This window comes from Corvus brachyrhynchos, unplaced genomic scaffold (genome assembly GCF_000691975.1).
Source record: "Corvus brachyrhynchos isolate BGI_N302 unplaced genomic scaffold, ASM69197v1 scaffold239, whole genome shotgun sequence".
Lineage (NCBI taxonomy): Eukaryota > Metazoa > Chordata > Aves > Passeriformes > Corvidae > Corvus > Corvus brachyrhynchos.
The window spans coordinates 2,624,188-2,648,254 of record NW_008246057.1 but is presented as its reverse complement, the minus strand read 5'-3'; the positions used below and the strand labels follow the sequence as shown (position 1 = coordinate 2,648,254).

At 39.9% G+C, this 24,067-nt stretch overlaps 2 protein-coding genes across 8 annotated transcripts in view; one reads left to right on the top strand and one right to left on the bottom strand.

Moving 5' to 3' along the window:
- SRPK2 (SRSF protein kinase 2) overlaps positions 1-3,155 on the top strand; it is a 90,584-nt gene extending 87,429 nt beyond the window's left edge. For all 5 annotated transcript variants that reach the window (XM_017745899.1, XM_017745902.1, XM_017745900.1 and 2 more), the window contains one exon: positions 1,484-3,155. In XM_017745899.1, coding sequence (XP_017601388.1) covers positions 1,484-1,668 — 185 coding nt within the window. In that variant the 3' untranslated portion in view covers positions 1,669-3,155. The remainder of the gene's footprint in view (positions 1-1,483) is intronic.
- Positions 3,156-5,085: 1,930 nt separating this feature from the next.
- Positions 5,086-24,067, bottom strand: part of KMT2E (lysine methyltransferase 2E) — a 57,243-nt gene continuing 38,261 nt past the window's right edge. For 2 of the 3 annotated variants that reach the window (XM_008642516.2, XM_008642515.2), the window contains 14 exons: positions 23,006-23,267; positions 21,016-21,114; positions 20,115-20,279; positions 18,824-19,132; positions 16,743-16,997; positions 16,424-16,568; positions 15,388-15,641; positions 15,174-15,230; positions 13,701-14,264; positions 10,540-10,841; positions 8,694-8,782; positions 8,482-8,595; positions 8,237-8,328; positions 5,086-7,357 (listed from right to left, as the gene is read on the bottom strand). In XM_008642516.2, coding sequence (XP_008640738.1) covers positions 5,843-7,357; positions 8,237-8,328; positions 8,482-8,595; positions 8,694-8,782; positions 10,540-10,841; positions 13,701-14,264; positions 15,174-15,230; positions 15,388-15,641; positions 16,424-16,568; positions 16,743-16,997; positions 18,824-19,132; positions 20,115-20,279; positions 21,016-21,114; positions 23,006-23,267 — 4,222 coding nt within the window. In that variant the 3' untranslated portion in view covers positions 5,086-5,842. The remainder of the gene's footprint in view (positions 7,358-8,236; positions 8,329-8,481; positions 8,596-8,693; positions 8,783-10,539; positions 10,842-13,700; positions 14,265-15,173; positions 15,231-15,387; positions 15,642-16,423; positions 16,569-16,742; positions 16,998-18,823; positions 19,133-20,114; positions 20,280-21,015; positions 21,115-23,005; positions 23,268-24,067) is intronic. The other variant, XM_017745897.1, reaches the window with a different exon arrangement.

Below are 24,067 nucleotides of genomic sequence, written 5' to 3'. Positions count from 1 at the left end.
AGCAGGAAACAACTGCCCTTGTGTTCCAGCTGGTCCCCAGAGATCAGAGGGGCTTGGTGTGGCAGAGCTTGATTACTGATTAGAGCAGATTGGCACTCTTAAGTCTGGTCACATTCAGGAAGAACTTTCACACACACAGATTCATGACTAGTGTAGTTCGTTGAAGCAAGGGGCCATAGATTCATTAGATTGTTGGTGATAAATGCACTGGATCTACAAAGTGTAAGTGTATAGCACTACATAGAAGTGTTCCTAGCTGTGGTCTGACACAGTCAGAAGGCAGATGTTACCAAAGAGATGCCGCTGCTTTGGGGAGGAGAGAGGAGCAAGCCTGTCGACTTGTCTGCAAGGTGGGGTCCTATTCTCATCCTCTCTGAGGAGGATTTCAAATGTCAGATATATTCTTTTGGGAGAAGTAAAGATGCAACTGTAGTCAAATACCCTGTTACTGCCATCATGAATGGTGAGGGGGCAGCCACATCACATATAAATGAGGGATATTGAGAGCCTGGATTTCAAAGGCTGTGGGTCGCATGCAAGGTGACACCTCAGTATCGCTCCCTCCTGCTGGCAGCAGTGAGGGTCATCTGGCCTGACAGCTGCTTGTCTCGCTCGTGCCCACGGTAATCCCTTCACCATGTACCTCATGGCACATCTCATGGCTTTGGGCCTCATTCCCACACAATGGAGGAACAGGAAACTGAAGAGTCTTCCCCATCATGTTGGATGACCCGTGGACAGACCTGGGTAGTGTTGCTGGTTTGAATTACAGAAGGGTTCTTGCCTGCTTTGTTTGGTCTGGGACACATTGCCAGGTTGGCAGAAGTCCCCTCTCTTTGGGGAAACTCAGTGCTGCAGCTGCTGCTACCGCTTGTGTTGGTGGTTGGTTGAAAGAGACTGGAGTGGCAGCAGGTGCTTCCCTCTCAGGAAGGATTCATACCAAGCTTCCTGGGGGTGTTTGCCTGAGAGATGGAGCAGAATCTCTGGAGCACCAAACCTCTGCTCGGTTTGGTTAGGAATGAATCAGTGCTCTGAATCAGTGCTCTGCTGCATTGCTGGCAAATGCCACATAGTGGGGCAAGGACCTGTTTCTGAGACCTCCATTTTGGGATTGGAGCAGATTCTGTGAAATTTGGATTCAGTGGCTGATTAAGAAGGAAAGGCCTGCAGTGTTGTTTGGCCATGGTGTGAGTGTGAATGAGTGCCTTTGTGCATGGGAGAGTGAAGACTGCAGGAAGAACCAGTGGAGTCCAGGTGTAACGTACTGACGGCCGTAGGAACAGTTTCTTGGCTTTGACATCAAACATACTCATCTCCTTTGAGGACCTCGAGCAAGCTTGGTGTGTGCTGCCTTTCCTAAACAATGATTCCCAGCCTGGTCAAGGTGCTGTGAATGCAGAGTGGGAGAAAAACGAAACAGGGATTAGTCATTGACCTGGGTAACAAGGTGTTTTTCTAATGCTGTTAATATTTCTGTTTGCAGGAGAACTCCGACACATCACCAAGTTGAAACCTTGGAGTCTTTTTGATGTGCTTGTGGAGAAGTACGGTTGGCCTCATGAAGATGCTGCACAGTTTACAGATTTCCTGATCCCCATGCTAGAAATGGTCCCAGAGAAACGTGCTTCAGCTGGAGAATGCCTTAGGCATCCGTGGCTGAATTCGTAGCAGAGTCTTCCAGCTGTTTAAAAAAAAAAAAAAAAAAAAAAAGCCAGCAACCACTTTCCAATGCGTTGGACCTAAATGGTGACTGTCACAAAATCTTTAGCAGGATCACACGTGAGCTGGCTTCAATCCTCAGACCTTTATTTTGCTTGAGGTACTGTTTGACATTTTGCTTTTTGTGCACTGTGTTCTTGGGGAAGGGTAGTCTTTTTGTCCTCAGCTAGTAGTTTACTCACCCACTTTCTTCAGAAAACACTTAACGTGTCTTTAAGCATTGTTTCTTGTGTTGTGTGACATTCAGATGTCAGATTTTTGAACAAAAGAAACTTCCCCCCCATGTGTTTTGGCAAGTTTTGTAACTATTTATGAAAAAAAAAAATATTTTAGCTGATGCATATTATATAATTTACGAGTGTAAGAAATTTATCAAGTCAGAACTGAGTTACGGCGAGGAATTGTACAATTTTATCTTCTGGCAAAGGGATGTCATTCTTGTATTATAGTGTATGTAAATGCACCCTGTAAATGTTTATTTCCATTTAAATATGGGACTGGGGACTCAATTTCAGAGTAAAGCGACTTAAGTTTTAGAGAGCTTTATAGCAAACCAATTGCATGTAGTGGACTTTAAACTGCTTTAAGGAATTGTGTAAACTTTCTATTCTGTAGCAGTTCCTGTTCATTGGATTTTAAACAAAGTGGCTCTGGTTTACAGGATTTCATTCCCCAAACGGCACTTTAAAGGAAGGCTAGACTTCTTTCTAATAAAGTATGCATTATCATTTAGCACTCCCTTTTAGAACTTTTGCCTATTTTAAGTGCTTTTAAGAAAAGAAAAATAGCAATTTCCCTTACAATGTGATAGTGAAGACATGGTACCATATGGTGTTGCCTTTTTATAAGCACTGTAAGTTGTACTATACCTTAAGAAAAAGAAAAAAAATTAAAAGTAGAGCATGAGAACCACTCTCTGTGTAGAATTACTGATCTTTTATAATAAAAGTGTGTGCTTGGCATCAGTTAAGGAAGGATATAGCTGCAGATATTTACAGTGCAGTGGGTAAAATAATCCAAGAAGCAAGATCATGCTCATTCCATTCATAGCTTTACATGTTTCTAAAACAAATTGCACTAGCTTTATTCTTTCCCATCCGTAGACATACGACTGCCCATTGTAAGTTGCACGCAACAATTATGTGTTTCCTAGGAAAAAAAGCTGCATAGGCTGAAGCTTATAGGCAATACAGATTTTAGAATGTACAGTACGGAGGTGTGTTTGGGCCTCTTTTAGAAGTCAGTGGGATGAATGTAAGCTTACTCCTGATCTTCATGTAACTACAGTGCCACTTTTTTCTTGACTTTGTCCATAAAAAATTTATTCACATGCCTTTGCAATAACTAGATTGTGAGAAGATAGCCCCATGCTGTAACAATAACCAGTTGTTTGAGGTGCTTGCAGTTGTCTAATTAAAGTGTTTTGTTTTTTCAGACAGTGTTGCTGGTCATTGGAATCTTTGCCTAGCCACGACTCAGCTGTGGGGGTGCTGGAGGGGTGGGAGGTGGGGGCTGGCTTGTCCTGGTGAGAGAAAGGCAGCTTCCCGTGTTCATTTATGAAACACATCACCTGGTGTCAGTCAGAGCAACCCCACGGGTCCTGTGGCAGGAGGGGCTGGGTGGGCGTGGTTTGCTGGGTGAAATGTGACCAAAAAAAAGCGTCTTTCCACCAGCTGTTCTGTAACAAGTCCTGTAAACAAGGGAACGATTGTCCCATGCCGAGGGCTGGGGCAGCCACTCTTCCAGAGAACTGCCAAGGCACCGCAGTGCGACACACTCTGGTCCGGGGAAACTCGTCCAGTGCTGAGGCCCTGACTGCAGTTGGGTTTCAGGACCATGTGCCTTCGTCCTCATCCCTGGAACTGCTTTTAGTGGCTGCAAGGACAACGCTGCTCAGAAGGATGGTGCCACAATGGACTCACACTGGAGGTAAAAATTATGTTCAGCTTCACACCCAGCCTAGCCCTGTAGTGCCTGGTTGCTGCAACCAGTTACAAAGGCGTTCTTGAATACACAGAAAATGCTGGCACTGGAAGAAGTGCCAGGGCCAGCCCAAGGCAGGTGAGCGAGCACTGGGCTGGCACAGCTCTGCCCCCTGCCTGGCCTTGGTGCTGCAGCAGCACTGGGGAGCCCTGTCCAGGCCTCGTCCTGTTCTGCTCCCCAGTGCAGCAGCTCCCTGTACTGTACTAAGACCTTGCCAGTCACAGTTGGTATTTTATGTTCTCTTGTATTTGAAATGATGTTGTCACTTCCTGGAGCTATGGAAGAGGGGCAGAAAACCAGATCTGAGTGCTGAGCTATACAGGATGATGCACATATTTTCAAAATCAGTGTCTGAGCAACTACACAGAGGGTGGGTTGGGTTTTTCTGCTGTTTTTGCTAGCCTAATCCTGTCCTACACTACAGATGCTAGTGTAAAATGTGAACTCCACAGTGTGTGTTCTGCAGAGCCAGTAGCTATTCAGGAAAGCATTTCTGGTGGATGATTTCAACTAGCAAGATTTTTCAGTAGTTATAAGCAAATCAGAATTTAAAGCTGCCTGCCCCCCTTTTTTTTTTCCTACATGTTTAAAAGAATTGCCACTTACTTTCAGGGGGTAGGAGCAGCCACTTCCCCTCCTATTCTGTTTCAGCTTTCCTCTCACCCTGGGGTTCTCCTTTCTAGTCTGAGGTGGAGCCATTGAGCACCTTCCTGCTGTGTGAGCAGAACTGAGCAGTTACTGCTGTGATGGAAGGACACCCTCACCCATGACAGAGTAACTGCACTGATGAGCACAACAGCACTAGCTTAGCTGCCGCCTTCAGCAACAGGAATAAAATCACTTCCCTTACCAAAACCCCAAACTGCTACAGAGTTTGTAACATTCTGTACCCCATTACAGCACCACCCACTCAGCTTCCCCCCTACACCCCAAGTGGAGGGCTTGAGGAAGCACGAGAAAAGGGAAACAGGAAGGTAGTGCAGCAGGCAGGTACTTCCCTGCTCTGTAACCAAGGTCAGAACACCTCTAGCATCAAAATACCCCATCAGTGCTCCTGATTACATGCGGAGTAAACTGACCCAAGACCCTAAACTGAGCAGGGGAAAGAATCCCCTCCTTGAGCTTGTTCCACATCTCTCTGGGCTACAGAAGTGAAGCCAGAGCTGGAGACTACAGGGAAGTGAAGCCTCACAGGGAGCAGGGGAGATCAGAGACCTAAGGCCACTTCCCTGCTGATACAGGACCCTTTCAGGACAAGTAGGTAAAACTGACGTAACTGTGATTTATTAACATGAATTAAAATGCCCAACCAGTGCTGCAATGTGACAGTATATTAAAAAAAAATTATCCCTGCTGCTGCAGGACCCTTTCAGGACAAGTAGGTAAAACTGACGTAACTGTGATTTATTAACATGAATTAAAATGCCCAACCAGTGCTGCAATGTGACAGTATATTAAAAAAAAATTAAAGATCATATACTGTACTACTATCACAAAGATCACACTTTTTTTTGCAAAAGACTTATTATATACAATACTATATCAAATGAAAGAAGCTTTAAGCAACTTTACAAGCGAAAGAAATACAGTATTTACAGCACTTGTCTGAGACATTAGAAACAGTCTATACATTAAATTACAATTTCTGCAAATAACAGATGAAACAAAAAGCCATGTCCACACCAAAACTATAAAAATCTGTATTGCATTGTTTCCTATCTCTATGCACACAAAAACTGTTGACAGAAAATGGAAAAAAAAATGTTAGTGCCATCACTTAGCCTGTGTACTTATTTAATTACATTTGTATAAAAGTAATATAGAAAACTTTCACTAAATGAATTTAACTGCAACAATAAAATTTTAAACATTATGCAGCATCAAACCTACTGCCAGAAAAAACAGCTGGAATGTCCACTTAGAAAATAAAAAGAAATACCTAATACTGGCTTAACAGCACATTTTCAGGAATTTTAAAAAGCAAAAAATGGAAAGGATACAATGGAAGAGCACTGGTGTTTGCTTTTATACAAAGTATCATGTACAAGCTTTAAAAAGTACCTTGAATAGGTACATATTAAATATACACGGTTTATATTACAGAACATTTTAAAAATGTTTATAACTAAAGGGATCTGTTTTAATGCCACCCTGACCCATGGTAATTGTTCTGAAAGGTGGGTGGCACCTGTGCTCTGTGAATGGGGATCTGTCCCGGCACGGGCGAGGCCTGCTGCTGCCCTTGCACTCCGTGGGGAAGGGTCACGGAGCCGGGGTGAGGGCAGAACCCGGAAGCAGTAGGTGTTGCAATACTGTTTGGTCCTTGAGGTTGGATGTGAGGACCCTGACCAGGGAGTGGGCAATGAGGTCCTGCGCCAGCAGGCTGATGTTGAGGTCCAGGTCCTAATGCTGTGTGATGTGGGGCTTGTGAGGAATAGGAGGAGACGCTTGTGTGAGCACTGGAAGGGAAATGGGGGGGTCCTTGATGGGATGGATGGTGTAACCCTTGTGCTGATGCAGGGTGGTGCCCCGAGCCGATAACATTGGAGGGAGGGGGCGGCGGGGGAGGTGGTGCTGAGTTTACAACATGCTGGTGTTGTGCTTGCAAACCTTGGTGTCCTGTTGAAGGATGGGGAGGTTGGTGGTGGGGGAGAGGACCTGGTGGTGGAGGTGGTGGTGGCAAATGGTGACCAGCAGCTTGAGAATGAATGTGTGATCCAGGAGCCACTGCCATGGCATGAACTGGACCGACAACATGTGCTACAGAGTGCTGCTGATGAGTACTTTGCTGCTGGACAAGGTGAGGTCCTGGAGCAGGTGGTGGAGGAGGAGGAGGAGGAGCAGCAGATGCCGACGCCTGATGATGAATACTGGGGTTCTGAGAGGGCAAAAAATGCCCTGCAGCTACGTGGTGTCCCGGCACTGTTTGCTGACCTGCAGTGCCAGGAAGTGCTTGATTTGGTCCAGATGAAAACACAGTCTGTTGGGGGATGTTGCCCTTCAGCTGGCTGTAGCTCTGAAAGTTTCCAGAGGGCTGCTGGCTTTGATAGTAAGTAGAAGAAGGGGGTGGAGGGGGTGGTGGAGGTGGCGCGTTGCTGTTCAAATTTTGTTGGTTAAACTGGCTGTAGGAAGCTGAAGATTGTCCTGATGTTGTCTGAGTGAAGAGGGGGCCACTGGCCTGTGCCTGATTACTGGGCTGAAGGGTCGGTGCTACCGGGTAGAAGTTTCTGTGTGTTTCCCTCTGGGGCGTTCCAACTTGAGGTGACTGTGGATGATGAGGTCTGTATGGAGATCCCAACTGCTGTGAGTGAGGCTTTGGTGAAAGGTAACCGTGCTGCACAGGTGCGTGAGGGGTAGAAGACTTGGGGGGATTTTCTACATGAGGCGAAGGGGGGCAATGCAGCTTCAAAGGTGCAGAAGGCAACTTCTGTGAATGTGAAAGTTGCTCAGCAGAGCTGCGCAGATGTGACTGAGATGGATGATTTTTTGAAAGTGCTTGGACATTGTTTGTCAGCTGTTTTTGTTGCAGCTCGGATTTTGGATGATTCGCACATTCAGTCTCAGGTGCATTAGCTGCAGTTTCCCAGTGCGAATCTGGTTTTGTGGGTGTTTTCCCAAGTGACTGTGCTGAGACTACAGGACTCGGTGAAGAGGGCTGGAATGAAAAGAAAGGCAGTCAGTGCTAAACGTTCAAAATATTCAACCATGCCTGCAATAAACAGAAAAGAACATCTCAGAACACTCTCCTCCTAGATTCTGAAAGAAAGTGCTGAGGCACAGGATGTCTATTTGATGTGAGAAAAACATCAGTAACAGAAAGAGTAAGCTTAAGAGGGCACTATTTTTAGCAAGTATATATATCAATAATTCTTCCAAGTCAAAGACTACTGAAGTGTATTTTAAAGTTGGAACAGAAATATGATCCATTAGGTCAAAGCCTGAATCCATTCTTTGTTAAAAGTTTTAGATTTCTGAATCTGAAAAAGTAATTCCAGAGAAGATCATTTACAGAAATAAACAGTGATTTAACATTTTAAAGCTGGAGTAGTTCAAGCAAACAGACTAAATGAGACAACCTGAATTACTTCATTTAATATGGCAACTAGTCAAAATCCTTCTCCATATTATCAGAGCCCTGACTGCCAAACAGTGCCAAACCCTGGCACAGCAAGAGCAACCTCCTGTTAAGGGTAAATCACATCACTGCTGTCAGTTCTGAGTGCCAGTTCTTCAGCACTCACCCCTTAGACCAGCACTGATACTGAATCCAATGATACAATCTCTTCTCTGTCTAGAGAGTGTAAGATCATCCATAAACACACACAGCTACTGAAAGCACAGCATATAAACCCACTTTTTAGTGTATATGGACAAATATTCTTGCAAATGTTTACCTATGTGAAATTACTGCACAGACAGATGAACATGTGTGTATTGTCACCTAAGTAGTAAATCCTACAATTAACATTTTTAAAGATAATCAAGAGACGGATGAAACTATTCCTACGCTTATTGTGCAAACACCTTGCATTACCTTGCTTGCTTTTGATGGACTCTTACAAGTCCTTTGTGAAGTATCTGGGGACGGACATTCAGAAGTTGGCTCTGGGTTTTCAGAATCAGGTTCTACAGAAATAGAGATACATGTCAAAGTGGGAAAATCAAATCTTTTGCAGAGATCAGTAAGCACATTATATTTGAGTTTAAAAGAGCTATTAAAGCTGTTGTTAGAGACTACTGAATATGTCAAGTGTCATACAAGGTCATCTGCTTACTGACCTTCAGTAATTTCAGTGAAAGAAGGGACCTTAAGTTGCAACTGGGAAATGAGATTTGAATGAGATGGAGACTGAACATGAGACGGTGAGCATGGCCTACAAGGTGATTCTCCCCCTACAGATGAAGCAGACCCAAACACAGTATTAGAATGATTACGATTACCATGGGGAAACTGGTTAGATTTATGTATCTTCAACAATAAATCAACTCACCACTGTCCTTGTCTTTCCTATGATCACTGAGAAGTAAAGCTCTCTGATAACTTCGTTCTCTCACTTGTTCCACAGAGGTTGATGCAGTCCTTCAAGAGAAACACATTTTAAATGTAAGAGGATGTACTCCCAGGGACCAAATTTAGGACAATGTATATGCAAATACCGAGTCAGAGAAAGTTTACAGCATTGGCTGCTCATAACAACCAAAGAACTGGTTGTGCGTAAGGAACATTATTACTTAAGTGGTTTGTATCTATTTTCTCCCACTTCGAATACAGTGATTTCCTGCAACCTTGTTATATTACGAAAATTGGCATTTCCTCTTATTAAGGAAGTATCTGTAGATCTGTGGGTTTTTCCTTCTCTGAACAACTGAAAAGTAAAAAAATAAAGGTCAAAGTTACTGGTTCGTAGTCTCCATTTGTAGAAAACGGTCTTCTTCCAGAATTGGAAAGAGTTGTCTTGTTTGTTGGTTGTTAAGAATCTGCTCTTTAATAGAAGATGCATAGCTGTAAATTGTGTACCACTACAAATCTCTCTCTGTTTAAGCTTCTACACTTAACTTGCCGGATTAGTGGGCATGCAGTGACAGTCCTACCTTCCCTCTTTTAATTGATTACATCTCTCAATCACAACCCGATCAAGAACATTTTAAGGGACAGCACTCCACAAAACTATTTTCCTTTCTGGCAAGGACATACACCGTCACTCCACAATACTGCTGCACTGGAGTAAGTTTTGGTGCTGCTCTGCAGGGTTACTGCAAAATCTTAGTAGTAAATTCTTCCCTGTTTAGCCTGTTTCCACAGTCTTTGCTTACAATTTAGTGCAGTAGCTTCTGCAAAGTGAACTTAACAGCCACTTTTCAGTGGAACACTGAAGACTGCACTTATGTTCTCCCTTCAACTGGCTTTACAAAATCCTTCTATTCTGGAATAGCTAGAGCATCTGAGCAGAAGGATGTTCAACTACTAAGCCCATGGTTGTTCCCCACCACACTTAGGCCTTCACTACAGCATGAAAAATATCTGCAGGTTTATTCTGCACTAATAACATTTAGGAGACAGGGTCACCACAGTTGATCATCTGTTTTAAAGCTACCAAAAACTCAGTGGAAAATTTGTGCCATGTTTTACACAGACTGAAGTTGCTCTATCTCCTCCCTATCCCTACTCCACCTCTCCTCAGGATCTTGGGTTGTTTGGAGTATCTGGCATTGCACACTCTGCCCATATAGTCGGGTCTGCAAACAAGGGAACCACTGAGCAATCAAGAACGATGCTGTGAGTGTCACCACATGCTCCCACCTGAGTGAGAGCCACTGGCCAGGCTGCATTCAGCCCCGCACCCGGGCAATTAAGCAACAGCAAACATCCCACACACATTCCAGCCACATGACTGAAAAACAGACCTTCGAAGGTCTCCCAGAAACCTTTGCTTATCAATACAGATTATTTTCCTGTTCCACCCTATGCCCTACAATACTTTTGGAAAAGCTTTGGATTTAACATGAAAAATTCTCTTCAGCCCACAGACAACACAGTGGAAATACAAGGACATAAATGCTCACACCAATACCTATTTTGCTCTTAGAAAATAAAAAAGCAGGATTAAAATCATTTAACAAGTATCTTATGGGTAATCATTCATGTATTTTAATCATTATGAGGTATCTGCTGTATTTCTGAGGAAAAGGTAAGACAACTCTTTACTAAGCTGAAAGAAGGGCTTCCAGTCAGTAATCTGCAACAGCAACCTTAATGAAAACTAGATTTCAAATACCAAAAACTTAATTTACATAAATAATTCTTCTGAACTTTAGTCCTACAGTTTTGTGGCTTACCACTGAACTTCTGGTTCACTCTTCTCACTGGAGGAAGATTCCTTAATTGCACAGTTGTTGCCAGTGTCTTCTGGAGCTGCATTATAAATAGTAGTTGGCAGTGGTAAAGGCAGGCTTGCAGTGTTATCAGTTTGCTCCCCATTTTCACCACTATTGTTGTACCCATCATTAGCACCACTGTTACTACTTGTATTTCCTCCACCAGCAGCATGAGGAGATACAGTAACCAGAGGGAAGTTGTCTGTCTTTGAGCCACTTTTTCGAGCTTCACGTTGCCTCTTACGGTATTCTAACAAGGACACCTAAAGGGAAAAAAAAACCCATGAAAAAACATTAGAAAGGAAGTTTTACCCATTTTCTTTCTCACAGTTTCTATTAAACATACTATATTTCAGTAAGACATACCACATAAGTGGTTCTAAAAAAAGGGCAGAGATTAATTGAAGATATTTCACCACATCTGCAGTGAATTTACAGATTACTGAGCTACTACCAACTGTAAAGATGATAGTAAAAAAAATGCTTCTGCCAAGAGAAGGTATGTGTTCTGCCTCAGGGAAGAAGGGGATGACACAGGTCAGCACAAGGTCCACTGCTGAAGTCATTTTGTTGGCTGTAGTTACAAGGGACCCTACAGTTTTTCCTGTAACTGCAGAATTTTAAGATTATACTGATCTAGTAAAGCTAATTTCAAGAGATGTCACATTCTGCTCTCAAGACTTACTCTCTTGCATGAGAACCCAGTACCCTTCTGCTACACGTATCAAAGGATTCACTAAGCTCTTCATACCTTTTCTTAACATACAGAATTTGGGACTTACTTTTCCCAGAGTTTACTTTGAATTTGTGTCTTTACTGCATTTTAAGAGAGACTGATTAAGAACACATTTTTAAGCTAATTATTATCACCAAAAATAATGACACATTGTTCCTATTTCATGTATTATGTATGTATGTAGACTCACTACACCGACACTCCATAGAACAGAAACCAGTTTAAATGGTTAGTAAATTGCTTCCAGTGAAAAAAAATACATGTTCAAGTGTTTCCACTGTGAATCTTCAGGATTTGAAGTAGAAAACTGAAATACTGACCTTCAGACCTACTTTATTCAGTAACTACTGAATAAAAATTTAATGTCTATAAATTTTCTTCTAGTTACCAACATCCTGCTCTGAACCATACAGCATACAAACCAACAAACTGAAGTGCAATAATGAAAAAAAAAAATCAAATCTTTATCTGGCTTAGTCCTCAACAAAATTGGACATCCATTTCTACACACAGAGAGAAAAACCAAGGCAGCTGCTCTGTTTGCAGGCCCAAGGGGTTTTGTTTGTTTGCTTTCAAACAGACCTATTAGAGACCCATCCATATGTCAGGGCAGAAACTGAAAAATATCTGATTTTGCAAAAAAAAGTTCAGGTTAAGAACTGATCTTGCTTTCAAACAATTTTGTAGTATTTCCATGTCATGTGACAGGGATCTCCTACAGAATACTGATTTAAAGAAAGCTTAAAATGTTAAGAAACCTATGTAGTGTGGGCACAATGTACAGGACTGTATTGATAAAGGACTTGTGCAATAGTAAGAGAAAACAGGAGCCAAGTGTCCACTGAAATGCAGAAATATGCAAAAACATCCTGCAAAGACCTACCTAAGGATATTGCTGTTTTAGGTGACCCTAGGGAAAAGGCTCTTATTAGTCTCCTACAAAATTCCTGAATTCTCACCTTTTACCTTAGGTGGGATCCAGCCCACCGCCTCTTTTTTTATACTGTCAAATGTTTCAAATTTTTGTGTGTGTGTCCTCAGAAACTCTAAAACCCCTTCTTTCAGGGGTACAATTTTCTCTGCTTGTTTCTTCAAACAGACTTCTAGACAGGAATCCTGTGATTGGGGGGCATCAGGGGGCAGCCAGCCCTTTTTTTATTTGAGTATTAGTGTAGCGTAAGCTCTCAGCAGCAACAACCTGGAAGAATCCTTGCCAGCAAGAGAGGTGGGGAGGGTTACTGAAGCACTAAGTGCTGCTGGGATTTGTGAAGACTAATTTAGCCTTCAGGAAAAGAATGTCAAGTTACCGAAATTTTAGCTTATGGGTTTTCTTTGGGTTTCCCAAAACAGAAGGGCTGCAGTAACACACACAAGATCTATCAAATTCTCAGGGCTGTCACCAGGTAAGAACAGAGATCCTGCAACGTTGCTCCATTTATGTCTCAGCTTGAAGCAAGTAAACAAAACTCCAGTTCTGATGGCAAACTGCTGAAGGTACACTCCTCACTGCTCCCCAGCAGGATGCCCCCAGAGGAGCAGGCATATACAAGGGGCTGCAGTGTGACCAAAAATACCCAAACCCCACTGCATGCACATACACACGCAGGAAACAACCCCACCCTCCTAATCACTACTTCCATAAAGAAAATAAATCACACCTTTCAAACAAGAAAGATTACTAGAGTCTGTGGTGAGACAAAACAGGCAAGCTGGTACACTGGAGATTACTGCCTTTCATGTTTGTCATCCTTTCTGCAAAGGGAGTCAACCTGACAGTAAAATGCAGTCTATGAGTTATGCAAAGTAATTTCCAATCCTGGTTTGAGTTGCTCATGACTACTTCACTTACCTACATGAACTGTTTCATGACAGTAGAAAATTTAGATTGTACTTATTTTTCAAACAATATTTTAAAAAACCCAAACAAATTAAGCCAAGAAAAATACCTCTTGGAACTAAGGATGTCTGTGCAGTTCTAACTTTAAAGTCTGAGTAGCATAAATCTGTTGGTGCAATTTCTTGCAGTAATTCATAACAGATGCTCACAGTGTATGATCTCTATGATGCTAGTATATATTCTGTGTAACAGAATACTGTAACACTGGGTGGCATAAGGAACCATTTTCAAACCTGAAAAGCAGTTATTTATTGGGCAATTCATTTAAGACTCATATGAAATAGAATTTGTATCTTTTACGCTGGAAAAATACATTTACTGATGGTTTTATGCAGCTTTTCTCTTTGCCCTTCATCATTTCACCTGAATGTCTACTACACCATAAGTATGAGCCACCAGTTGGTTTTTATTACATTGGGATTCTTTCTGTTATAGAAGTAACATTAGCAGACAATGGAAGACAGACCAAATGGTTCTTAAAGTTATAACCTTTTTCTTTTGTGGAGGGTTCTGGGGTGTGCAATTTCCATCCATCAAATTGTCATTATTGACAGTCCTTCCAAAGCCAGGTGCAATTCCATCTTCTGAAGTACAAAAAACAGATGCTTCCATGAACATGCCTCTTGCATCGTCTTGAATCAGGCACTTTGACTCGCTTATTCTGAATCCACCTCCTACCTCCAACTGATGTGAAGGGGTCAAGTCCCTCAAATTAGAATTCATTGAGAAATTTACACCTGTCCTGTCAGGACTTTTTACCCATGAAGAATAAATTGTGCCCCGTCCACAATGAGCAGTTTCTAATTGGCTGTTTGAATCAGTCCTATCATGTGTGGGGGCTTCCAGGTTTTTATGCAGTGCACTTTGCTCAACTACTTCGAGTCCCAGCTGGAGGTCTGACACAGATTCCATTTCTCCAGTGCACTGCCGTGTGACATCAGTCCTATTCCTTGGACTAGAATATCCAATAGTCTTTATTTCTTGCAGGCCCATTTCTGTCAGGTTGGAATTTCTGAAAGAATTCAGTGCTAGAATCGATGTTCTGTCATAACCCTGCATGAAGAAAAAGCATGTAACTATTTTTTCACGCTCCATCAAAATGGCAACTATTTGACATTCACATGTGCCTTTAAGTGGGATTGAAGGCCTTCCAGTACCATGAATTTATCTGTTTTTAAGAAACAATTCTACAGCCAGACACTTAGTTCTACTATTCCCATGTATCAGGTTAAAGCATTTTAATAAAATGTACATTAATCCAAGTAAAATAAACACTAAGTGCCAGGTTTTATTTATGACTGGCAGAGGAAGGGGAGGAGCTTCAAAAGGTGCAAGTCCCAGGCCAGGAAGCTACAAAGCACCTGCTTCAATATAAAATCAATCCTCCTCAGTGTCAGAACACCCATTTCGAAGAGGGAGAAGGAAGGAGAAGTTTTTCCAAGACACTTCTGAAAGACACTTGATGAAGCCCCACAGCAGGACACATGCATCCTTGCAGGCTGGGAGTACCCAGGCATATTCCAACAGCACTTGCTCTTCAACTAATCCACCACCTATGCAGATTTACTAACTTTCTGTTCTGCTCTCTCACTCTGAGCGTAACTGGGATCAACAAAACTGGTAACAAGGAGAAATGTTAATCTGAATCTAACTGCAGCCTGGAAAGCAAAGTGTTCTTTTTCTGTTCCTGTCTATAAATTGCAGTAGTTACTCCTTTCCATTACAGGAGTTGATCCTTATCCAAATCAAAATTTTTAAGTGATACAAAGAGAAACCAGTTTAAAATGGAGAATATAATAGGTGAAGTGGAAATATAAAGCAGTAAGCAAATAAAACTAATGGGGAAGTTACCCTTTAAATTCTCAGAAACTTGCAATGGCTGGTGAAAAGCATTTGCTAAGAACAGAGCAGTCATACAGGTGAAATCAAGATACCATTTGCAGGTTTTGCAAGTTTCCTTACCTCTTGACTGTAAGCTCTCCTTTTTATTTCTGGGGAACTGTCAGGTGAGGAAATATTCTAAATAAATAAGAAGAAATTGCAAGTCAACTTATTTTTTAGCCTCCAGAAAGACCACCCCCCCAACATTTTGTAGCAGGAGTACAAATACTGATTTACACTGCAATGTCTGAACATTTTCTCCGAACACTCTACAACAATTCATTGTAAATCTCACCTCAAAGTGCATGGTATTTCCATGTATACATGGAGTTACAGGAGTAACTGGTGAATATATGGGTTTGTAACCATTTCGACAAGCTTCATCTTCTGATTTTACCCTTGGAGGAGTAGCAAACAACGATGGTTCAGAGGCAGTGATGTCAGCATGGGTTGGTGTGGCATAGGGAGAAGGAGTAGGTGTAGAGGTTTCTGAGAATGCAGACTCCAACAGCTGATACAGTCTTCGTTTTTTTAGTGGTGTGGTTAGATCTGTGTGTTAAAATTAGAAAAAAGTTAGAAGATTTCTAAATATAATAATCACTAACAGTTGTTTAAGTGCTTTATGTAATGAAATTGTAATTCCAAATTAAAGAATTCTAAGATTAAAAGAAAGTCTCTGAAGGGCAGGCTTCCTGAGAGATGAACTTTTAACAGCCTACAGACTTCCTGAAAAATAAACTCTTAACAGCCTACAGATACGTCAGTAACTGAATTCTGTGTGCTAGGATGCTGGGAAGAACTGTCTGTGTCTCCAGAAAAGGTAAAGTCAGCTTCTATGCATTTTTAAGACTGTTCAGCTAAAAGATGGAAATTCAAAATTCAGGACTGTAAACAGGAAATCACCTGATAGGCCCTATATGCTTGTGGAAGGGTGTTGGTTTTAGTACACTTTGATTTTCTATTATGCCTACAAGATTACACAGCTTTTCCCCTGGTGCTACATTGGCCTACTGAGTTTTAAAGGGATTCTAAGTATACAGAAAGCATAGAAAATTTAATTTATAACCTGACCTCTTAATACTAATACCAAAACCATTAGTCTTTTGTTGACTGTAAATGCTAGGAAATACAATGGTTTCTTAACTAATATACATTAAAGAGGGGAAAAACTCCCAACCACTATGAAACTAAGCATTTCTTTCAATGAAAGTACCAGGAAAACATGCGAACGCCCCTGGAATTTTCATCAACTGATCACTTTAAAAAACAGTGCTCCACAATCAGCTACTCTGATACAGCTCTTATGTAGTGTATTTATAAAAGCTTCACACCTGTTAAGGAACAGCTGTCATTCAGTAATAAAGGACTTTTATGTTCACCATTGATGGCCGGACTTCTAGATCTCTCTTGTGATGGTGAATTAAATCTATCAATCATTGTTGAATTTTCTTCTTCCAAAGCCTGCTTCAACCAACGCTGTAATACAACAAGTTCAAATTAGTGACTTAAAACTTTAATGACAAACATTTCAAAATGTGCAATACGACTGGTTTCCCAACCAGCCTTTTTTCTGCCTGAATTTATGCTAGTAAAGAAAAACTTCTTTTTAATTAATATGGGATAGAATACCATAATGAAGGGAAGCATTACCTTCTTACAAGAGCCAGTAATGTTTTCCACAGGTTCTTTTTTCCTCCTCTTTTCTGAAAGGAATGGAGAAGTAAAACGGATATAGTGCTTTGGAGTTGAATATACATGTGGACTGTAAGTGAGTCCGGGTAAAGAATTCAGCTGAGTAGCTAGAACTTCAGGGTCGGTGGTTATGCGTAGAGGCCTTTCTGGCAGACTGTCCACAGGCTTCCCTGCTTTATCACTCTTTTCACTTAACCATTCACTAACCAAGTGCTAAACAGAGAGAGAGAAAAAACATAGTGTTTTATGAGTGTGTTTATCAGTGGCTTTTAAAAAGTGTTTAGGTCAATTATTCACCTAGTCAACTATTACACAAACCAGAAACAGTTTGTTTCCAGCCTCCAAGTTTAAACATACCTGGCAAAAATGACGTCAGTTTTAGAGAAATCATGGGGACAGCAGAAGAAATCAGTACAGATTTGCTTACACGCCAGTTGGGGGGGGGGGTAGTGTAATTTTTTTTTTTTTTGTTGTAAACTACATTTACTTCTGCATTCAATTCTGACTGAACATTACAATACAAGTTCTCAGATCAACTGTATTTACGATGTCAATTTAGTAACAGAATTCCAAACCAAAATTTAAACTTGCACCTGAACAGTGAGGCTGAGGAGAAATAGTGTAACATTAACAGAACAAAGTTAAAGAAACACCACATCAGATTTCCATACTGTCAAGACTGTGCCTCAGTCAACACATCACATAGCTGCCTTGAACACTCTTTAACTGTAATAGTAAATGTGGTGTAATTTAATATGAAGACACACTGGTCCAAAAAGGGTATTCTTTCCTAGCTAGTTCAGTGTTTTTAAAAAATATGCCAGTGGATTTTTGTTTCTATTAATAGATAAACTAACCTCCTAGATTTTACAATGACTCAGAGTTAAGGACATGCAACATTAAAAAGTATTAATATGATATTAAGGCTTTAACACAAATTATCATAATATATTTAATTTTGAGTTGTCTTTTAGAAACCCATTTTTATTTAATTAATTTTTAAAGCAACACCTTCTCTGCACTTAGGGTACACTGGGTGCAATGCAGAGGCATTTCACAGATACCGGAAACCTGAATTTTACTGCACTTTTTTTCTGTTTCATAGTATTAAGGATGCCTTCCTTCTTTTCTGCTATGCAACAGGCAAGAAAGAAAGAAAGATTCTAGCGTTCCCTCTCACAAGAATTTAACAGTGATGCAGTAAGCAGTGTTACAGAATGACTCAGGTACCTTTTGGAAAAAAAAAGGTAAGTTATGTTTGGGGGTTTAAGACAAAAAACCATCTTGAAATTGTTATTTTTCTATTGACAAGGAGTTTCAACCTATGACTTCCTCCCCCTTTTCCTCCACTGATGGAAATTTTCATGACTTCTTGTACATCACACTACAAATACTTTTTAATGCATTCTGTGAATTTTAAAGCAGAGAGCTGTACTGCTTTAATTGCACTTGCAGATTTAAGGTTTTTGAGTGTCTTTTAATATTGTGCTGTTTCTTACAAGTTTCTCGCAATGCAGTCCAATGGAAAAAAATTAAAAAATGAATCACTGAAGAGTAAAGAATCTTTCCCCCAAACATGCACATATACATTTGGGGTGTTTCTATCAATTCACTTCAGAACAGACATTCTGAGAAGTACTAGAAGTTAGTGATTTCCTTGGAGATATTGTTTGCTATCTGAAGCACACAATGAACAAAGGAAAGAAAGGCAACTTTTATTTCCTTGGGTTTTTCTTTAAATTAACAGCTTTAGTTATGTTTTGGTTATGTATATTATTTCAATCAATTTAGAAAATATTTTGTTCCAAAACTGCTCTGGACGATGTATTCTGGAAGTGTCTTAAATCCAAACTAACTTCCACCAAAGGACATTCATTACATGTATTTGAATCTATTACCAGTGAGTGATTTTTTTCCAAGAAATAAGCGAACATTTTAAAGAAAACATACATGCAGTTGAATACTGATGAAGCAGCCTATAATTTTTTTAAAACTCTGTTAAGGTGCATCTTGTTTTCCCCATTCCTCAAGAGACTTACCTTCTTTGTTTTAGGATACTTAGTAGGGCATTTACTAAGTGCTGGAGCTTCTGTTTCAGTAACCATTTCTGTAACAACAGTTTCTGTTTCAGGCTCAGCTACCAGTGCAGCATTCTCAGTTTCGTTATGCTGTGAAGTGACTTCCACATCAGGAGAGGAGGGCTGGATATCTGAACACATGCTGACAGTCCTGTGTCGCCTGCGCTGCTGTCCAATGTGAGTTCTACTCCGGGAGAAGCTTTTTCTCTGTTTAGCTCTATTAACTTTGGCTGGGGTGGGCTTGGTGGCAGTTTCTTCTTTTGCCGGTTCCTGGGACAAGACAGATGTCTAGTACACAGATCCCACACACATTTAAGAACTACCTATCTTTCTTAGGGGGAAAAAAAAAAGTCAGTTCCCTCTTCTTTTACAGGTCCAAAAAGCCTCAATCTCATTTTTATTGTCAGAACTACAATACTTCTCTCCTTCTTGAAGGATGACAGGATTTCCTGTAGTTTCCTCCCAAGCACGTGCTGTATCATCAGCAGAGTATTCACACAAAACCATCACCAGTCAGATCATGACAGATTTGTGTAAGAACTGACATTCATTCATCCATAAGCTAGAAATCAACTGCTTATATGATGATGTCTTTCAGTCCAATATTCTTTTTGCAATTTATAGTTTACTAGGTGTTTAGCTTTGTCACAGAAGGTACTTAAAAGAATGCTGACACAAACTGCTCAGGCAAACCACCTGGACTGAGAATCATTATGTAAGTATTTGTAAACTAAGAAGCATCCATTAACAACAGAGTTAAAAACTGTTTATAAAACATTAAGTATCATCTGATGGAACTCAGAAAAAAAATACACTTTACTAACTCATTTCCTTTAAAATAACAGGAAGATTATAGTACTGTATGTTCCTGAAAAACCCACTGAAGAAACTAATTGTTCTCCCCTGGTTACAGAGGGTGCCTAAGGAAAGTCACCTCTGACTAAATTCAGCATCAATAAATGCTTCTATCCTGAACTTCAAAGACAGACTGAATTACACAGCTGGTGTGTGTATGTTTGCATAAACTCATGTAAACTGAAATTCTTCATTAAAGAATTCTAAATGTATCTTATTTGGAAAAAATTCAGGAGCTAATAAAATACAATGTCAAAGAACCACATAGATTTTGGTCACATATATTTGAGTTCAGAAGAAAAAAAAATTCTTACATCTTAACATGCAGCTCACCATCCAAATTGACAAAATATGTGATGTTAAAAGCTAGCTTTAAAATAAAGCTCCAGATAACTACCTGAATAAATTCAGCATCATTGAGAATCTGTGCTTCCTTGCATTCTGATTTAACCTCTGTTTTTGCTGTGCTGATTCTTTCCAAAGCCTGTTCTCTTCTTTTTTCTCTTTTTTCCAGTCTGGCAAAAGCTTGCAGGATAGCTTCCATTTTCCGTTCTTCTCTTGTCTGATGGATTTAACAATAATCATGATCAGTTTTAGTAATAATCTTTCATATATATAAATATGTAATTACTCTATTTTTTAAGTACTTCAAAACATGTTCAATGTATGTTTGACATGAAGATGGAGACCAGCAGAACCTCAGATTAAACTGACATGTTACAATCACTGCAAATACTAGACTTCTGAAGAAAGGCTTGCATCCATACCAGCCTGACAAACAAGAGAATCCTATTTTGGATTTAAGAACTTGGTAAAATTTTTGAATACTTAACAAAAAAAAGCGTATTTTAAGATGGTACTTTTATTAGCACTATTCTAACCAAATCTGAAAATTAGGATTTCTGAGACTGTTGACTTAAGCTGGGAATTCAAATAAAATAGGCAAAAATCTAGATTCCCAATGCTATTTATAAAAATGACCATTACAAATAACAAGCAATAATAAAGAACAAATAATTAGATCTAAAAAAAACATTGCAGAAATCATCTAAAGACACGAAACAGATTATATACAATTGAAGATAAAAGCAGATTTTTGTCAGAAAGTAGTAATGAACCCAGATGATGTGTCCTCAAATAGCAAGCCTTGCATTTTAAGGATAAGTTCATGTAAGGATCTGACTTTGCACATGCTCAGATTCTACAAGCCCACAAAAAAGCAGCAATTAGCATGGGAAGAGCAGGTCTCACTAAGCCTTAGTGATGCCTTTTAGGCAACTACTTGCTTCCCAACTTACCATCTTCCTTTTCCTTTCTGCAATCTGCTCCTCTGATTCCATTTCTACTTCATTGCTAATGGGAGTTTTTTCTTCTAGATCATCAATAAAATCTGGCTCCTGGAAGACAGAAATGACTGTTTTACAGAAGTTCTACTCCTCTCACAAACTAGAGTGAACTAAAAGCTACACAGAGCTAAGAATCCTCAGATTGCTACACCAAAAGTAACCAAACCAAAAAAACAGGATGAAAGTGTTCCATCTCCGCTCCCCCATCCCACCAAGCAAAGAGAAGTATCAAAATTAAAACTTCAAAAAAACCCAAAGAAACTTTTGGACACTAACAATGCCCACTGCTCTAACCACTTAATAATCAGTTAAATAATTAGGAGCTTTATGTCATACACCCATAAAAATAGTATTAGTTTTAGTAAAATAGAATGAATGCCAAAGTAGATGTTAACCATTACACAGAAGTTTTTTTTTTTCTCAGCTCAGAAGTGTATTCAACTGAAGTCACACTTTCCATTTAAACACTCACTATATAATCTAATGACAGTGCCATATCATATGGAAACACAAAAGTTATCTAACTAACAATGGTTTCCTGTTTTGAAAGAAAAACCAAGCATGGAAGCATAACTTTGAGATGAATTAAGTGTTCACTAGTCCTATATTTAATTTCACTTTTACATAAAAGACTAGACAAAGATTTATAGTTTATCTTAAAATGTATATCTAAACATAGAAACCAGTCAATTAGTAGCTTTTTTCCTGGGATGATATATATGATGCTACTGTAAAGAAAGTGTATGGGAAAATGTAAATGTACTTTTAACAGCTTTATTCTTCCCACAATTCCTACTCTTTAGTTCCGAAAAACAATAGAAGTTTTCCTGTTCCATATAAGCACTGTATATTACATTAGAAGATCGGGAGAAGGTTCCATATACCAGTTATCACTTCTTGGACACATGACACAAAACACAAAGCAAGTATCACTTAAGATGAGAAAGTTTAAATACTACCTCTCTGGAGGTGATAATTTGCAAGGCACGTGCATGCCTTCTGGACTTCCAAGCATTTTTAAGCTATTTAGCTACTAACACTCCAGAACAATTTATCATCTTAGGGAAACTGGGTGTCAACATGCTCATTTTTATCTTATTTCCTTCAGTCCTAAATGACGTTAAAAGAACTAGGAATTGCTCCCTCCCAGAATAACTCCCTTTTCTCAGCCCCTAAATCATCATCAAAAACCATCATATTAAAACAAAAAAACCCAAAAAAACAAACAAAAAAACCCCATCACCACCACCCCCAAAATGAAGAAATATAGGCAGTTACTAAGGTAACAATCTAATCATGTTAAATAGTTATCTTTAATAGGTGCTCTGCAAAATCAGTAATTTATGTCATGGACCCTTCCCAAGAGCTCTTTCAAACTGACACATTCAAAAAAAGACTAATTTAAAATTTACTATCACAGTACATTACCAGGTAGCTTTATCATTCTACCTACACATTTAGCTTCAAAACACACTTTCTTCCTCCCAACTGAGTTAAACATGGAGCTGCAGATCTCTATTAAAAATGGAGCTGCAGTCAACACTCAGTATTCTGGGCTGGAGTTCTGTTTTAATAACAGGGCTATTTACTGGTATGTTTAAAATACTACTGAGTAACACAATTAACCAAAAGGCACTTCAGGACAGACTGGGAGCTCCTGAAACCATGACACGAGGCCTTCACATCAGAGAGTCACAAAGACATTCAGAGGAAAAAAAATATACTTAAAACCGGTATACCAAACCAATATACTTTTAATTACAACCAAATATAAAGGAAAACTGAAAATAATATATAAAATTCTAAACAGCTTATCCATCATTCTGATTTTTGATAAATGTCCACATTGCTTTTCAGTGACTTGTTAAAATTCCTTAGTAGCTATAAAAAGAGAGTATCTGTATTTAAAAGTTCTTATTTCTGAGTATCCTTGTGTCAGTACCTGATTATTAGAAATGGACAGCCTGAGGGGAGAGAGCTTCCTCTGTTTATTATCTGCAATTTTCATTTTGGCGGCTGCTCCTTCACAATCCAATGTGATGTTCTGATTTTGAGTCTCCTTTTCTCTTGAAACATCTTTCTCTTTCTTTCCCTTTTTCCTTCTAGTTTCATATCCAGTATTGATGTTTTCTGTAGGCTCAGAACGTCTGAGAACTGGACACTCAGGGTTTTCTTTGAGGCAAGCACAATCCACTTTGTACTTACTGCAAGTAATTAAATGCAAGAAGGCATATTTGATTAGGCTGTACAGCAATGACACCCTCCAATACTAAATCACTGATATTTCACATTTAGCATCTGCTATAATGCAGACCAACCACCTTAAAATGCAGGTGACTCAAGTTTTCACCATAATATACAACACTACCGTAACTCAAAAACCTTATCTATTGGTTAAAACAAGTTTTGGCTTCTTTAGCTTTGCTACACAGAATTCTTTTGAACTCAAGGTTAGTATTTTACTTGAAAGACAAAAGACATCTAAAATCTGAGTATAATCCTAGGCGGAAATATAACCCACACAAAATAAACAGATGCATCAAAGTCATATGCAAAGATGGCAGACACAATTTACAGCATGAGCACACCAAACTCAGAGTCACTCTGCACAATTTTAAGCTCCCCTTGGATACACAGGAAATGTTACTCAAACACATTCAACTGAAACACGCTGTCAGCTACAGGTACTAAACACAACTACGATGTACTTTTAGAAGGAGTATGTCTACAACTCTTAACAGTACAGGGTATCTATCTCGAGGGAGTCTGAACCCATGCTGATTACCACACCTACTCTGTGGTCATACATAGCTCAGGTCAAGTAGCAAAGGCATGTCTGCACAGCACTGCACCCAAGCTGGCTTAAGAGCAGGCCACAGAAACGCAGTAATAAAAATACACAGCTGTACCCACGCACACACTGTTCATTGTAAATACAGTGCCTAAGGAGCCTTTTGTTACTAAAGCATGCAAGAAAGCAAACGATACAAAACCAAAGCCATTC